Source organism: Musa acuminata, unplaced genomic scaffold (genome assembly GCF_036884655.1).
Source record: "Musa acuminata AAA Group cultivar baxijiao unplaced genomic scaffold, Cavendish_Baxijiao_AAA HiC_scaffold_1119, whole genome shotgun sequence".
Taxonomy (NCBI): domain Eukaryota; kingdom Viridiplantae; phylum Streptophyta; class Magnoliopsida; order Zingiberales; family Musaceae; genus Musa; species Musa acuminata.
Genome location: NW_027021332.1, coordinates 1 through 18,023, shown reverse-complemented (window position 1 = coordinate 18,023; position 18,023 = coordinate 1). Strand labels below are relative to the sequence as shown.

At 35.7% G+C, this 18,023-nt stretch overlaps 1 protein-coding gene and 4 long non-coding RNA genes across 7 annotated transcripts; 3 read left to right on the top strand and 2 right to left on the bottom strand.

The window, feature by feature from the left end:
• Nucleotides 1–30: 30 nt before the first annotated feature.
• Nucleotides 31–954, top strand: LOC135666702 (uncharacterized). Its single transcript, XR_010509833.1, has 3 exons — nucleotides 31–160; nucleotides 242–463; nucleotides 565–954. It is a non-coding gene; the product is annotated as an uncharacterized LOC135666702 (long non-coding RNA).
• Nucleotides 955–5,123: 4,169 nt separating this feature from the next.
• On the bottom strand, nucleotides 5,124–6,138 carry LOC135666700 (uncharacterized). 2 transcript variants are annotated; one of them, XR_010509831.1, is made up of 3 exons: nucleotides 6,000–6,138; nucleotides 5,636–5,854; nucleotides 5,124–5,513 (listed from the first exon to the last, which is right to left on the bottom strand). It is a non-coding gene; the product is annotated as an uncharacterized LOC135666700 (long non-coding RNA). The 2 variants fall into 2 exon arrangements; XR_010509830.1 differs by having other exon boundaries at nucleotides 5,636–6,047.
• Nucleotides 6,139–8,155: 2,017 nt separating this feature from the next.
• LOC135666698 (uncharacterized) lies at nucleotides 8,156–9,091 on the bottom strand. Its single transcript, XR_010509829.1, has 3 exons — nucleotides 9,029–9,091; nucleotides 8,665–8,883; nucleotides 8,156–8,542 (listed from the first exon to the last, which is right to left on the bottom strand). It is a non-coding gene; the product is annotated as an uncharacterized LOC135666698 (long non-coding RNA).
• Nucleotides 9,092–13,401: 4,310 nt separating this feature from the next.
• Nucleotides 13,402–14,376, top strand: LOC135666701 (uncharacterized). Its single transcript, XR_010509832.1, has 3 exons — nucleotides 13,402–13,478; nucleotides 13,624–13,842; nucleotides 13,965–14,376. It is a non-coding gene; the product is annotated as an uncharacterized LOC135666701 (long non-coding RNA).
• A 796-nt stretch (nucleotides 14,377–15,172) lies between these two features.
• Nucleotides 15,173–18,000, top strand: LOC135666710 (ylmG homolog protein 1-2, chloroplastic-like). 2 transcript variants are annotated; one of them, XM_065178324.1, is made up of 2 exons: nucleotides 15,173–15,895; nucleotides 17,737–18,000. In XM_065178324.1, the coding sequence occupies exon 1, from the start codon at nucleotides 15,206–15,208 to the stop codon at nucleotides 15,875–15,877; it is 672 nt and encodes a 223-aa protein (XP_065034396.1). In that variant the 5' UTR covers nucleotides 15,173–15,205; the 3' UTR covers nucleotides 15,878–15,895; nucleotides 17,737–18,000. The 2 variants fall into 2 exon arrangements, with proteins under 2 accessions (XP_065034396.1, XP_065034395.1); XM_065178323.1 differs by having other exon boundaries at nucleotides 17,676–18,000.
• The last annotated feature ends 23 nt before the right edge of the window (nucleotides 18,001–18,023 follow it).

The window sequence follows — 18,023 nt, the reverse complement described above, 5'->3', positions numbered from 1 at the left end:
ATTAAAAGTCTCGATCATTTCACCTTCGATCGACGTTGAACAACCTCACCTTGATTCTATAAACACTCCCACTCGCTCTCGTCCCAGTGTGTGCATATCTTCTGGTGCGAGAGGAGCTCGCTTCAGAATGGTGAGAGCGAGAGAGAGCTACGTATATATGGTTTGCTTCGAAGCCTAAGCAGTACACATTGCAGTATCTATTCTCCTCTATTTGGTTTGTGATGGATGCATGGTGGTGCAGGCTTCAAACGTGATCAAGACGGCGGCGCAAGCTCGAGGATGGGGCATCCGTAAATGTCCATGCGACAGCGAGTCTCGTTGGGGCATGGAACCTGCTGACAAAATCACAGGCATTAGCGTTGGCGCCGCTTCATGCGTAAACTCCATTAAGATAACCTTCGAGATAGACGGCACCACTGGCGTAACTCCCAGATATGGAGGCTCCGACGGTGAACTATTCCAGGCATGCCTCTCCAACATCAATCGATGTACTTTCTAATTAGGCTGCCACCTGCTAACAGATACACTATAGCTAAGTGTATCATTGTTCTAATTGCCTTGCAGATTACTCTCATGCAAGATGAATACCTCACCTCCGTTTCTGGGTACGTCAGACACATCTTTCGGACCTTCCTTGCATATCTCAACTCATGTTTGGCACCAATCTTGGAAGGACACATGGTCCATATGGAGGTGGGGGTGGAACCTTTTTCGAAGTAAACGTAGAATATGACGACATCAAAGGCTTCTTTGGATATGCAACTACCGAGCATCTCACTGTATTTGGAGTCTACGTGATGCTGGCTTAGCAAACCCTCTTGGAGGGTGCTTACTATCCATCTCTATGTATGTGATGATGAATGAGGACGCCATCGTCTATTACTGACATCTACGTCATATCGTTGGAGTAATGTCAAATAAAAAAGTCTACCTTCATGCATTTGTCAACTTTCATACTTGTCTCTACTAGTGAAATGATTGATGTGTCTCATTGGTATCATTTGTAACTTTTAGTTAGAGCATATATTGTATTTCAAGTGCCACGCAGCTGAAAGAGAAATGAAAGTTCTTAACCATAGTCAACCGGTTAGTTAGAACATATATTGATTGTATTTCCAATAATAAGTGCCAAATTCCTGAGGAAACAAACCCCTTTGCAATAAGACAGTCTTCATCATCAGATTGGAACTTATTTACAACCCCATATAGATTCTCTTGAAGGTAAGTCTATCAGATCCCAACAAGTGTGAGTTTTGGTGAATGCATCATGTTCTTCGTCCGTGTCCTTTTTCTATTGACTTGGATTAATACTATCATGTAGTGATAATATTTCTATTGACGTGGAAGTCATATTTTAAGTAATCCAACAGACTGAACTATAAATGGTCAATATGAATCCAATGCTTAAATTTTTAGGATAAGATAGAGTTTTCATTGCAAAAATAAATTTCAATGTCAAAAATTAAAATTAAATAATGATAGATCAAATATACGATACATACTTTTCAATGTCATGTAAAGTTTTTATCTGATTTGTAGGTGCATCAGCGATAAATTCGAAAAATATGATGATGCCAATTTATAAGAAAAACTAGATCTTCTTCTTCTTTCTTCTCATCTTTTATAAGATCGTTATAAACAATGAATTATGAATAAATTAGAGACGAGAGAAAATCTATAATTTTTCAATGATTGATTCACGTGATTATAAAAAAATAAAAGAAAATATATAATATTTTAATAATACCAGATCCTTAGAAATATAAATCATAGGGACATATAGATCATGAAGACATTTCAGTGATGGTGTTTGCGCGATCGAATTGAAGCGGAGATGACTCCCGAGAGTCTTTTTGCTTTTTCTTATTTTTATTAAAGGACCAGTAAGAATAATATTCTAATCTTCCATAACAAAAAGTTCATTATGCATTTAATTAAAAGACCATCGGGCTCGGGTCATATTGAATTGTAAGACCATCAAAACTATGAGTTTAATCTTCCGAGCCAAAATCAAGATTTGACGTTTGGTACGAGACAAAATCAGACTTGTTATCTCCTATTGGAACTATAAATAAGGGCTTGAGCTTTGAAGTCAGATGCACCACAAGTGGCATCATAAGTGGCACCACAAGAAAAACCTAAGTGTTTGCTTTGGGTTTAAGTCCATACTCAGTTAAATAGTTTGGGCTTATAGTTGAGGTTTTTCTTGTTTAGTATTTTCGGGTGTTTTATGGCCTACGAACATCTTCCTAAGGCATTTCTAATTGTCCTTTTTATAGTAGTGATTTGCTCCTCTTTCGTCCGTGTTCTTGTCGCTTTTATCTTTCCGCTTTATTGTCTTTGTTAGGTTGTCAAAATTACTCTTTGGGTTTGCTCTACAACACGTAGAACTTCCAAGTTATTGTTTATTCGAACACCTCTCCAAGTGTATAGACTAGTAGAATTATGACCATAAGCATCCTGATTGATAGGATCATCTGGAATTGGCTCTATTACTCTTATAATATGTTAAAAACAATCATCAGTTAGAGTCAATTAAGGGACCTAATTTACCTACAAGCCCTAGACTATGCTTTGACATCATAAAAAGATGTCACATCCTGGATTCTTTTTTTTATATCTTTCCACAACGTTCAGAGCCAAGTAGATAAATAATACTTTATTCATCATTTATAAATATTTATTATAATTCATTTATTCATCAAATCATAAGTAGAAAAGTAAACATAGTGATGTTAACTTCAAAAATTATCCAAGTGACTCCACTTAGCGGTAGAGGAAGATCTGTTCTCCATTGGAATATGATTTAGTACTAAAGGGAGGCTGTTCTGAAAATCAAAAACAAAAAAAATTTAGTAATACTGAGTAAGAACCCCAAAAGTCAACTTAAAATGAATACATGATCAAAATTTAATAATCCTATTGGCATATATTAAATACCCAAAGGTGCACTCCCTCAACAGTGGATGGAGAGGCTTTATCCTACGGGATGAATTTGTATTTTCCTAACAGCGGATGTATGCAAACTCATATCGCACTCCAAACAGCGGATAGAGTGGTGTCCCTTACCCGCCAAAGTAGGGACATGTTCATCTCAACAACAAATAAAGGAACCGTCCAGCTATCACGTCTAACGACTTGCTAATCCTCAAAGAGAATCGCCCTACCAGCCCTTGGTAGGGTAATAATATAATCTCACACTAGTCATATCTATATTGGGATGAAATAATATATTTAAAATATATTGTTTAAATATCATCGATATCAAATAATATAAATTAACCCTCAATCAATCTAATTGAACTCGATTTACTAGAATTAACTGAACCAATTGCCAATTCTTATTTAATTAGTCTGGAATCACCTTAAACTAGTATAATTTGAACTAGATTAAGTTCAATTTAGGTTAAACTAACTTGAATAAAATAATCAATTTGGAATCACCCTGAATCGATCTAGACTAATCAAGCATAGTTTAATGCAATCAATATTTGGACTCAAATCCAACAATAATATTAGGCTAGATTGGGCCAATCCATATACTGGTCATGTGCATTACACATGAATAGGCATGCATCACGCTAGGTTGGCCCAGCCTTAGCCTATGGGCTGGTAATGTCCGTCGCACGTGACCACCCATGATGGTTGGGCTGGGTTACCCTACGAGCCAGGGCCTGACCCTTGGGTTGGGCCTGGCTTACAGGTTGGGCCTAGTCTATTGATTGGACTTGGCCAGCGGGCTGTGGCCTAACCTACGGGTTGGGCCTAGTCTATGAGCAATTTCAATCCAATTTATATTCAATTTTACACCACAACATATATTCATTGATAATTATATAAACAAAAACATAATAACACATTAAAAAAAAGATTGAGAGATAAGGTTTAATGCAAAGAAATAACCTTCTAAATTCAAATAGAAATCATACTTTCAACACATATATAATTTCAACATATTCTAGTCAAATAAATTTTAAATCATTCTGAATAACACATTTTAATTTTCAGATCAAAGAATACTAAAAATTTTAGATAATATATTTTAATCTAATAAAAATTTTAATTTAAATAAGATTAAAGGTAAACCGTGATGCACCACAAGTGGCATCATAAGTGGCACCACAAGAAAAACCTAAGTGTTTGCTTTGGGTTTAAGTCCATACTCAGTTAAATAGTTTGGGCTTATAGTTGAGGTTTTTCTTGTTTAGTATTTTCGGGTGTTTTATGGCCTACGAACATCTTCCTAAGGTATTTATAATTGTCCTTTTTATAGTAGTGATTTGCTCCTCTTTCGTCCGTGTTCTTGTCGCTTTTATCTTTCCGCTTTATTGTCTTTGTTAGGTTGTTAAAATTACTCTTTGGTAATTTTTTTTAGGACTAGCTCTAACAATATCTCACATCAGTCCACTTTTTTATTTTGGTACTTAGAATTACTGACAATTAAATATATCACCCTTATTTTTATATGAACATGACAGTAAAAAAATTTAAATTTTGGCCGGATAACACCATGGAAACAAAAAAATCAATAATAACAATAATAATTATGCTCCATAGTCCTTTAAATCTGACTTGAGAGCCTATCTAAAGTCAATATTTGAAATTTCATGAAAGTCTATCCAAAATCATTATTTAAATCTGATGTGAAATTTCATCATGAATAATAACAATCAAGCGATTAAACAATCAAGTGGACTCGGAGTGAGTGGCACAAAATCGCAATACTAGATCTACCTACGAATTAGCATGTTAAAAGGATTTATTGAGTTATTAGAGCTTTAGTTGAGTTATTGAAGGTTCCATTGTCATGTTAAGGGATTGTTGATGCACGTCCATGACCCTCTTCGATCATGGTTTAAGATACAAATTGTATAAGCTGTGAAGTGTCTTGTTTGTTTGGTTGGGAGCATAGGGGTCAAAACAATCTATTTGCTCTATTACGGCACATATTTGCAGATATTAGATCATATAAGTTAGTGAAGCACAAGAATTTCCCTCATGTTTATAATAGGGTGACTTAGAAGTTGGCATGTAGAGTTAGACTTATTATTATCGGATGGGCCTACGATGTGTTCAAAAGTCAAAAATGTTATCAATGAGACGCATCATATTATTAGTAGTAGTGACAGATGAAGATAGACTTTATTTCACACTACTCAAACACACACTAAACTCAAACATAGATGCCTGCAACAGACATTGGCATCCTTATTCATCATGGCACACAGAGATAGAGATAGATGGTCAACACCCTCCACAAGGGTTGCCTAAGCCAGCATCACGTAGACTCCAAATGCAGTGAGATACTCTTCAGTTGCATGACCAAAGAAGCCCTTAATCTCGTCATATTCTACGTTGACTTCGAAAAAGGTTCCACCCCCACCTCCATATGGACCGTATTTCTTTCCAAGATTGGTGGTAAACGTGAGTTGAGATACACATGGAAATTTAGAACAGTCGTGTTTGACATACCCAGAAACGGAGGTGAGGTATTCATCTTGCATGAGAGTAAACTACAAGGCAATTAGAGCAATGATACATTTAGCGATTTATATATTTGATAGCAGGTATTAATAGGAGGGAGGGGAAGGCAAAAGAATAGATGCATGGATGGATGGAGGTCGGAGAGGCATGCCTGGAATAGTTCACCGCCGGGGCCTCCATATCTGGGAGTTACGCGAGTGGTTCCGTCGATGTCGAAGGTTATCTTAATGGAGTTTACGCATGAAGCAGCGCCAATGCTGATGCCAGTGATTTTGTCTGCAGGTTCCATGGCCCAACGAGACACGTTGTCGCATGGACATTTGGGGACGCCCCCTCGGGCATGCGCGGCCGTCTTGATATGGTTTGAAGCCTGCACCACCATGCATCATCCATCACAAACCACATAGAGTAAGAATAGAAACTGCAGTACTACATAATAGATAGGCCTCCCTCTAAAGGAAGCAAAGCTATATTCTTTCGGTGGAGGCAGAATATCTATATGGCGTCTCTCTCACCATCAGCGAGCTTATGAATGAAGGAACTCCTCTCACACCGGATGATATGCAAACACACTCGACTCGATGGGGGGTATTTATAGAACCAAAAGTTGCATGAAGTTGTCCAATATTTATGTATGAATGGAAGGAACTTGTAACAAAAATATAGAAAGAAGCAGTAAGGGTACCGCTTCCAAGTCAATGTTTTACTTCAAACCGAGAGGAATGAGTTCTTTGCTGGTTTCTTCTTTTTAGTCAGGTTTATGTGTGGATAACATCATCAAAAACCTAAAAATTTATGCATTGGATTCATAATGACCATTTATAGTTAAGTCTGTTGGATTACTTAGAATATGACTTCCAAGTCAATAGAAATATTATCACTCCATGCTGGTCTTCGATTAATCCAAATCTCTCTCTCTCGCTCTCTCTCTTATCACTGTGGTTTTCCATGGTTTGGAGAGAGAGAACTGGAAAGATAGAGAAGGGGATGAGGGGCATTAATATATAAGAACCAATGTGGATTTCATTATGAATTCAAGCTGATCAGAAGACTCCCGGGAGTCTTTTACTATTTTATTTTTATTAAAGAACTTGTAAGAATAATACTCTTCTACTCTTTCATTATGCATTTATGTTTGTCTCCCAAGACCAGCAAGCAATACAATGAGCTTAATCTTCCAAGCCAAACTTGTGAAATTTGACTTTGTAGAGGATCCATTCCCACATCCACAATTTTTCGACAGACTTGAATGTTGTTGGAAAGTTCTAGTTTCGAGTAGTAATCGAAGTTTGAATTTAATACATATAGATACATGATTATGCCAATAGTTTTCTTATATTTGAATTAATATTTTAGTCGATGTTTTTCTTTATCTTCGTAAATATCATTACAACAACAGCATGAGAATAACAAAATTAAATAAATAAATTCTTTTTTTTATTTCCTCTCTTTCTCTCTTGTAAGAAGACCTGAACAAGTTATTAGCATATGACAAAAGTAGAGTTTTAGTGACAATGCATAGAAGAATTCACCATCGAAGCCTCCAAATATAAGAGTTACATGAGTCATCCCATCCAACATGTAGTTTATGTTGATGGAATTAACACGAGGCAGTGGTGGCATTGATGCTTATGATTTAGTCGACATGTTCCATAGACATCGAGTTGGTTCGAATCCATACACCAACTCGATTATCCTCTCTATGCAACCAACATGGGACATATTGAATGTATCAAGATTTGAATCCATGATTGATCGGATCGGATCGGCATATATGTATTCCATATCACAAAATAATATTATAGTCTGGCTTTTATGTCAAGCAATTAAATGCAGTCCCCTTCTATGATCAGTTAACGGAGAAATAAGTTTGTGTCAACTTGAGTTTCAAGTTTCATTGTATTGATTTCTAATTCATTCGCTTAGAACTTGTAGTGTAAAGTAGTTGTAAAGAATATATTCTTATGATTGGGATTGTGAATAACCCGTAAAGGATATGATAATATATGTTTTAGTGGACATTATAATTAATATTCTGATTTATGTAATTAAAATTATTTATTTTAGCTATCTTATTTACATTTATGTATGTATATATTATGATCGAATATTTATAATAGGATTGTCATATATAGACAAATTATATGAGATATTTTTTACTGCAATAGAAAGGACTAATAGCATTATGATATATAGAAGAAAGTTTGACATTTATGATAAACCTTCGCTATGACACACACATTAGCAGTTAGACTTAATATGGTATTATTATGTTTATTAAACTTATTTACCTATTTTATAAAATTTATATGCATGTATAAAATATTTTTTAAAAAATTTAAAATATAATTAAATAATTTTTTTAAATAATCTTCGTTTTATTATGATATGATTTCTTAAGATATAATATTAATGAGAGGGACTCTTTTTATTATAAACTTAAGTAATCCTATATTTATCAAATTTACTTTTGTGACAATATCATGGCGACTTCAATTGAGTGTTTATGATATTGCTCTATTAAAGTACAACTATGGAGATGTTATATCATATAAGTTAGTGAATTTATAATAGGATGATTTAGAAGTGATCATGGTAAGTTCGACTTATTATTTGCTGATGGACGAACGATGTGTTGAAAAGTCACAAATGTCACCAATGAGACACATCATAGTATTAATAAGATAGACTTTATTTCACACTACTTAAGCTGAAACCCAATTCAAACATAAATGCCAATAACTGACAGTGGCATCCTTATTCAACATGACACACATAGAGATAGATGGTCAACACCCTCCACATGGGTTGCCTAAGCCAGCATCACGTAGACTCCAAATGCAGTGAGATACTCTGTAGTTGCTTGTCCAAAGAAACCCTTAATCTCGTCATATTCTACGTTGACTTCAAAAAAGGTTCCACCCCCACCTCCATATGGACCGTATGTCTTTCCAAGATTGGTGGTAAACGTGAGCTGAGACACACATGGAAATTCAGAACAGTCGTATTTGACATACCCAGAAACGGAGGTGAGGTATTCATCTTGCATGAGAGTAAACTGCAAGGCAATTAGAGCAATGATACATTTAGCGATTTATATATTTGATAGCAGGTATTAATAGGAGGGAGGGGAAGGCAAAAGAATAGATGCATGGATGGATGGAGGTCGGAGAGGCATGCCTGGAATAGTTCACCGCCGGGGCCTCCATATCTGGGAGTTACGCGAGTGGTTCCGTCGATGTCGAAGGTTATCTTAATGGAGTTTACGCATGAAGCAGCGCCAATGCTGATGCCAGTGATTTTGTCTGCAGGTTCCATGGCCCAACGAGACACGTTGTCGCATGGACATTTGGGGACGCCCCCTCGGGCATGCGCGGCCGTCTTGATATGGTTTGAAGCCTGCACCACCATGCATCATCCATCACAAACCACATAGAGTAAGAATAGAAACTGCAGTACTACATAATAGATAGGCCTCCCTCTAAAGGAAGCAAAGCTATATTCTTTCGGTGGAGGCAGAATATCTATATGGCGTCTCTCTCACCATCAGCGAGCTTATGAATGAAGGAACTCCTCTCACACCGGATGATATGCAAACACACTCGACTCGATGGGGAGAGAGAGGATGGATGGGGGGGTATTTATAGAACCAAAAGGTGCATCAAGTTGTCCAATATTTATGTATGAATGGAACTTGTAACAACAATACAGAAAGAAAGAAGCAGTACCGGTACCGCTTCCAAGTCAATGTTTTACTTAAGTCTGTTGGATTACTTAGAATATGACTTGCATGTTCAGCTCAATCCAAAGTCAGTAGAAATATTATCACTCCATCCTCATCTTCGTTTATAATACGAATGGCTTGCATTAAATCTTTATACGAATGATCCTTTCTTCTACGTGTATTAACATCAAGCAGTCTTTCTTTCTTCTCTGTTTCTTTCCTTCCTTTTCAGTGTAGAAATGTTGTCGGTTCAAACATGATTGTGCGATATCTTAACACCGCCTTCTTACCTTTGAATCCAAACTGGACAAAACAAATGGGGCTGATCATTTTCCACTGCATGCTGATCAGAAGACTCCCAGGAGTATTTTACTATTTTATTTTGATTAAAGAACTTTTAAGAAAAATACTCTTCTAGTCTTTTATTATGAATTTATGTTTGTCTCCTTGACCAATGGGCTTCGGTCATATTTAATTAAAATACCAGAAAAACAATACTATGGGCTTAATCTTCCAAGCCAAACTAGTGAAATTTGACATCTCCACATTAGTATATTTGTCTTGTATATGAAAATAATTATTCCTTCAAATGATCATACCATTGTTCATAATTTTGCAACTTGGAAAGTTCTAGTAATGTAAGTTAAATTTAAACCAATTGTTACCAATCCTATACATGTCCATGGAGATACATGATCATGATTATGTCAACATTTTTGCTATATTTGAATCAAGATTTTAGTTTATATATATATTTTTATCTTCTTAAATATCACAACAACGGTATGAGAATAACAAAGAAAGAATTTTTTTTTTTATAATTTTTACTTTTTTATCTATTATTTTCATATCTCTATCCGTAAAATTGATGGCGTTAGGATAAATAGACCTATATGTTTCACTTTCATAATTATAAGAATTTTAAAATAAATTTTTTAATCTAGATACCAAGATAATAATGTATAACTATAGAGAATAATCTATAATTAATCAAAAAAAAATTGATAGTGAATATTTAATTTAAATCGAGTGAATATTTGATAGATACTTCCATGACATCTTAATCTAAAAACCATTCAAAATTTTATAATGATGATTTACTTCTTTGAAAGAATTTCATACTAACCTGCTAGGGTTAGTATGAAAATTAATATGACTCAAAGTCATTATTTAAAACTTCATAGAAGAATAATACTCTTCTAGTCTTTAATTATGCATTCTAGCTTAATCTTCCGAGAGACGTTGTAGATGATCCATTCCCATCCACCGTACTATTACATCGATCTTGTATATGAAAATAATGTATCCTTCAAATTTGACAGTTGGAAAGTTCAAGTTTGTGAGTAATGGAAGTTAAATTTAAATCAATTATTACCGATTCTATACATGTACAAGGAGACACATGATTATACTAATAGTTTTGCTCTATTTAAATCAAGATTTTAATTTATATTTTTTTTTATCTTCTTAAATATTGCAACAATAGTATGAGAACATCAAAGATTTTTTTTTAAATTTTTATATTTTTACCTATTGTTTTCATGTTTTCATCGGTAACATCGATGACGTTAGGGTAAATGAACCTAAATATTTTATTTTTATAATTATAGAAATTTTAATATAAATTTTTTAGTTCTAAAAACTAGGATAATAAGAAGATCTAACTACAAAAGATAATATATAATTAATTTTTTTTAAAAAATTAATAGTCAATATTTAATTTAAATCAAGTAGATATTCGATGGATACATTCATGATGACATCTTAATCTTAAAAAACATTCAAACTTTCATAGTGACCATTTAAGTATTTGAAAGAATTCAATACTTATCCTGTCATTATTTAAAACTAATATAACATCAAAGTCATTATTTAAAACTTCACGATCATTCTTTAGTCGATCCTTCCATGCATGTACACCAACTCAATTATCCTCTTTGTATAACCAACATGGGACATATTGAATGCACCAAGATTTGAATCCATAAAATGCAGATTGGCATGTATGCATCTCATATCACATAATATATCAGAAATCATATTTTAGCTTTTCAATTATGTCGAAGTATGCACGACTATTGGCTTCATTTGGTCGTATTTTAATTAAAACACACAAAAAGTATGTCTTTGATCTTCCAAGCCAAACTAGCATTATTTATTAGGTTAATAATAATAATATTATTATTATTAATATTAATATTAATATTAATATATTATTATTATTATTATTATTATTATTATTATTATTATTATTATTATTATTATTTATGCTCCTCCTCCTTTCAAATATGACTTGCGACCCCATCCAAATTCATTGTTTGAAATTTCATCATGACTATCGGATTTTTATTTTGAATGACAATACATTCATATATTAGTAGTTTCATCTTAAACCTAAAATGATGTATACAATACAATAGAATGATAAAAATAAGACCATCGAATCAATCTATTAACATCATGACATTTGGCTTCATTTGGTCGTATTTTAATTAAAACACACAAAAAGTATGCCTTTGATCTTCCAAGCCAAACTAGTATTATTTATTAGGTTAATAATAATAATAATAATATTATTATTATTATTATTATTATTAATATATTATTATTATTATTATTATTATTATTATTATTATTATTATTATTATTATTTATGCTCCTCCTTCTTTCAAATATGACTTGCGACCCCATCCAAATTCATTGTTTGAAATTTCATCATGACTATCGGATTTTTATTTTGAATGACAATACATTCATATATTAGTAGTTTCATCTTAAACCTAAAATGATGTATACAATACAATAAAATGATAAAAATAAGACCATCGAATCAATCTATTAACATCATGACATTTGGCTTATACAGATATGAGGTTTTCTCAAGTGAGTGACACACCTACATGTATCTCAAATTTAGTGTAAAATATGATAGTTTTGTTCAAGGCAACAGTCCATAACAAATAAAATGTAGTTTAGATTTGAACTTCAAAAGTGGATGAGCTAAAATATAGAGTAAAATTATAATTCTTATGATTGTATATTTACGTACAATTATTTATACCATATTAGCACTTGAAATTTATGATGCTATGCTTCTTTTCACAATTTCGATCTCTTTTAAAAATTATATAAATGTATATATCTACCCTCCTTGGAATGGTCTTCCACTTATAAGAATTTGTTGATTATAAAAGGCTTATTATGACCTTGAATAATTATGTCCAACATTATTTATCAAATTTACTTTTATGATGAAGTCATCACGATTTCAATTGAATATTTATGATATTGATCTATTAAGGTATGACTATGACGATGTTATGTCATATAAGTTAGTGAAGTACAAGTCTTTCTTTATTATTTTTAATTGATACATTGAGTTAGACTTATTATTACCGGATAAGCACACAGTGTGTTTGAAAGTCACAAATGTTATTAAAGAGACACATCATATTATTAGTAGGGGCATGTAAGTGTAAATATATTTTATTTCACACAACTCACAAACACCCAACTTAAACATTGATGCTAATAACAAATAGTTGCATCTTATTCATCATGGCACACATAGAGATAGATATTAAACACCCACTGCATGGGTGGCACACATAGAGATAGATATTAAACATACTCTACAAGGGTTGGCTAAGCCAGCATCACATAAACTCCAAAAGCAATGAGATATTCAGTAGTTGCATGACCAAAAAAAGCTCTTAATCTCATCATATTTTATAGCAAAAGTGAAAATTTTAAATTTTAATTTTTGATATTCAGATGATAATACTTTTTTATTATTTTCAAGAGAATGTTATTCCTCAAATCACTAAAAAAATTGATGAGATTGAACAATAAAAAAATATTGATGAATTTCCATATGATGTTGATGTCATCGCTAATGATCTTGTAGAATAGACATAATAGATATTTTTGATAATATCTCAAAATAAGAGAAGACCTATTATTTTTTATTATTATGTTGTCATTCTTACTAGTTCTTTAATAAAAATAAAATAGTACAAGACTCACGGGAGTCTTCCGATCAGCTTAAATGCATAATGAATCGTTACAAATCCCATTCATAACAGGTTCATAACAGGTACTGCTGCTGCTGGTTCTCTTTGAATTGGTACAAGTCCCAGTCGTGACAGCTTGATGCACCTTTTGGTTCTATAAATACCCCCCCATCCATCCTCTCTCTCCCCATCGACTCGAGTGTGTTTGCATATCATCCGGTGTGAGAGGAGTTCCTTCCTTCATAAGCTCGCTGATGGTGAGAGAGACGCCATATAGATATTCTGCCTCCACCGAAAGAATATAGCTTTGCTTCCTTTAGAGGGAGGCCTATCTATTATGTAGTACTGCAGTTTCTATTCTAACTCTATGTGGTTTGTGATGGATGATGCATGGTGGTGCAGGCTTCCAACCAGATCAAGACGGCCGCGCATGCCCGAGGGGGCGTCCCCAAACGTCCATGCGGCAACGAGTCTCGTTGGGCCATGGAACCTGCAGACAAAATCACAGGCATCAGCATTGGCGCTGCTTCATGCATAAACTCCATTAAGATAACCTTCGACATCGACGGAACCCCTCGCGTAACTCCCAGATATGGAGGCCCCGGCGGTGAACTATTCCAGGCATGCCTCTCCGACCTCCATCCATCCATGCATCTATTCTTTTGCCTTCCCCTCCCTCCTACTAATACCTGCTATCAAATATATAAGACGCTAAATGTATCATCGCTCTAATTGCCTCGCAGTTTAGTCTCATGCAAGATGAATACCTCACCTCCGTTTCTGGGTATGTCAAACACGACTGTTCTGAATTTCCATGTGTATCTCAACTCACGTTTACCACCAATCTTGGAAAGACATACGGTCCATATGGAGGTGGGGGTGGAACCTTTTTTGAAGTCAACGTAGAATATGACGAGATTAAGGGCTTCTTTGGACAAGCAACTACAGAGTATCTCACTGCATTTGGAGTCTACGTGATGCTGGCTTAGCCAACCCTTGTGGAGGGTGTTGACTATCTATCTCTATCTCTGTGTGCCATGATGAATAAGGATGCCAATGTCTGTTACTGGCATCTATGTTTGAGTTGGGTGTGTGTTTGAGTAGTGTGAAATAAAGTCTATCTTCATCTGTCACTACTACTAATAATATGATCCGTCTCATTGATAACATTTTTTACTTTTGAACACATCGTAAGCCCATCCGATAATAATAAGTCTAACTCTACATGCCAACTTCTAAGTCACCCTTTTATAAACCAAAAGGAATGACATTATCTCAAAAATAAATCTAATAAATCAAGTTTGATTAGATTATTTAAGTTTATAATAAGCCTTTTATAATGCATAGCAGTATCTTGATAACTGTATTGGTATCGACATTGATATAGAGTGGTCTCGTTGCCGTTCTTCTCATCCATAAGAATCACCTGTGACTCTTAATAATGCTGTTGTCCTCTTATTATCTTTTATTTTTATATTTTTATTGATAAATCGATCAAATATAAGGATTAAAATATTAAAGATAATTTTCTACATAGATAATATATAATTAGCTCTTCATTCTCATATAAGCATTATCATGATCATCTATCTGATTGATTATACATGCCATTCCATGATTGCACCAAGCCATCTTTAAATGTTTGGTTCAACCATGTGTAAGCGCCACGTGGATCAAATATATAATGATATAAAGGTAAATCCCGTGGTAACATATGTCTACGATGATAGAAATAAGTCAACCATTCATGTGAGTATTTATTAATGGACGTCGAATAGCCCAACACAAAAGCCCAATATTAGAATAATTAGGCCCAACCCAAGCCCATTAAAATTTGTGCTGCCTCTCGAAGCTTCATATCATGTTGATCTCAGCCGTTAAGTTATTATCTTAAACTAATCGTGGCCGCTCATGCTTCCACGGTAGTTGTTTTATATCGCCGCTTAGAAACGATGTGGCCCTGGGAAGAGGCCCGAGCATAACAATGGCCTCCGCCGTCTCCACCGCCGCCTTCCCATGCCCTAACCCTACCCTCTTCCTCCGCCACCGGCCCTCTCCACCGCCTTCTCTGCTCCGCCTCCCCCACCGCTCTCCGCGCCCTGGAGACCTCCGTCTCCGCGCTCGTGCCACCGTCACCCCCCGTTCGCCCTCCCTCCTATCCGACTCCACCCGGACACTCTCCTCCCTCCTCGCCCTCGCCCTCTCCGCCTCCAAGGCCGTCCTCTCCTGTGTCCGTCGCCTCGCCGAGCGCGCCGCCGCGGCGGCCGCACCCTCCCCGGACGAGCTCGCCGAGCTCCGCTCCATCCAAGGCAACCTGGCCTGGGCGGCCGGGCCCCTCTTCTTCGCCGCGCGCCGGATGAAGCGGCCGTCGGGATACCTCAACACCCCGCTCACCGTAGTCGCGGCGGGGATGGCGAAATGGTTGGACATCTACAGCGGAGTGTTGATGGTGAGGGTACTGCTGAGCTGGTTCCCCAACATCCCTTGGGATCGCCAGCCTCTGTCGGCGATCCGGGACCTGTGCGACCCGTACCTCAACCTCTTCAGGAACATCATCCCGCCGGTCTTTGATACCCTCGATGTCAGCCCCCTTCTGGCTTTCGCTGTCTTGGGGACTCTTGGATCGATCTTGAACAACAGCCGGGGAACGTATTGAGGAGGCGACAGGGAAAAAGTATGTTGATTCATCTCTTTCATTGAACACATCTTTGATTTGTTGGATTATATGTGTCCAATAGCTGCCATGCTTGAATTTGGATTGATGAAGATTACTTAACATTGTTTGCTTGTAGAGAAGTGAGGTGAACATGGATTTATGAATTAAATATACTTGGTTCTTATGCAATTGTTTAGAAGCTCTTCTTGTCTTGTTAAGTATGCATATCTATCTTACTTAATTGCTACTTAAAAAGGAGGATTTATTCTTTGTAGCCACCCAAGTTAATGCATAACTTACTTAATTGTCACCTGGAATGGAGGACGTGTTCTATGCAGTCACCAGTGTGCTCTGATAAAAACCAGAAAAGGAAATCCTTGTTTTATTTTTGTAATATTTAGAAAAAATCACTTCTAAATGTGGAATATAAGTAATCTGCTGATGGAAACCTTCCACTTGAATTTTCTGTATTCTTGGCTGAAAAGGTTGACCCAGTGACATGCCTCCAATCAGTCCAACTGATTCTTGATTCTTGATGTGGATTCTTGAGCTTTCAAAGAGCATTATTCTTTTGTGATCTAAGTGATTGAGGTTCAAGTAATGGAATCAGCTTCTCTCTCTCTCTCTCTCTCTCTCTCTCTCTCTCTCTATATATATATATATATATATATATATATATATATATATATATATATATATATATATATATATATATATATATATATATAACAATAACAACAATCAACAAAACCGTAAACCCCAACTATTTGGGGTTGGCTACATGGATCTTTTGTCGCCATCTGACACCGATATGATGGGTCGCTATATGTGCGTATAGAAGTAATGCCACGTGCATTGAAATTTTTGAACCTCACATTTACAGGAGCTTAGTGCACTGTGTTTGCCCTATCTTTAAGCTTTCATGTCTTATTTCTGCAAAATAACTTTTAGAAATTATACTCTTATGAAGTACAATAGCCAAGTTATTAGATCCAAGGAAGTCAGTTTCTTCTAGATCGGTACAACAGAGGTGGTACCTATATGTGAACCTATATGTGGATCGCCTTGTTGCTGGTGGTCTGGTCCAACTCAATATAAAAATAAAACCTAAACATCGATTAAGGCTCGTGAATGCGAGCCCTCTTCTTGCAGGCCACATGTAATCAATGTTGCGACTGTTGTCATTCGATGTCATTGTTGCTGTTGTTTGCCTCACCATTGTCATTCGATGTTGTTGCCACCTACTTCCTTGGTAGGCCCTCTTCTCTTCTCTTCTCCTCTACAACTCTCTTATTCCTTTGTCTTCCTCCTCCATTGCCTTCTCTTCTTCTTCTTCTTCTTGCTTCCTTCACCACTTCGTTTTCTTTCTTCCTCCTCTATAGCTTCCTCTTCTTCTATTTTCTTCCTGTTTCTCTTCCTCCACCGCCTTCTCATCTTCCTTCCTATTAATTTTTCTCCTTCCTCCCTCTTCCACTATGCCTTCATCCTTTTCTTTTTTTTCATCTTCAAAACATCAAAACACTAGAATGTATCGATGTACTGTGTCTGTGTCAACAGATTGGTACCAACTGATACACATTGGTTCGGCCAGCAATCGCTATGGGTCCGGTACATGATTAATGTGACTACCACCTATAAAAACCTAAAATTCCATTGGCATCCGTGCCCATTCTATATCTGATTCATATCCTTCTATATTCTAAACAACTATGGTCACAGAATTTACAGCTTCTGTTTTTCATTTTCTGTTTTAATGTAATGTTTTCTTGTATGGTAAACCTCATCACTTCTGTTGCAGGACGTTGAGTAGATGAGCGAGTTTCTTGCAGGTTAAATGATGTTCGTGTCTTGTTTTCCAGGTAAAGTTATCACAGAAGTGCAATATAAAGTGTCACAGGTAGCAAGTAGATCATGATCAACATCATTGGGTTTCGTTGGCGAGAATCAACTCAAGGTTAGATGATGAGCTTATGTTGGTATTGTATCCAGATGCACTCGAAGACATGGAAGCCACTCTGTGTATGGTTGTGTTGCTTGGTCTGTCCCCCAACTGTTTGTTTGAGCATATCATGAATTGAATCCTTATAATACCTTTTTTCTTTTAATGAATTATTTTATACATATATAGCAGTGTATTATGGTCTTG

Excerpts from the sequence above, each read along its gene's own strand:
- LOC135666710 (XM_065178324.1), top strand. The coding sequence starts at position 15,206 with ATGGCCTCCGCCGTCTCCACCGCCGCCTTCCCATGCCCTAACCCTACC.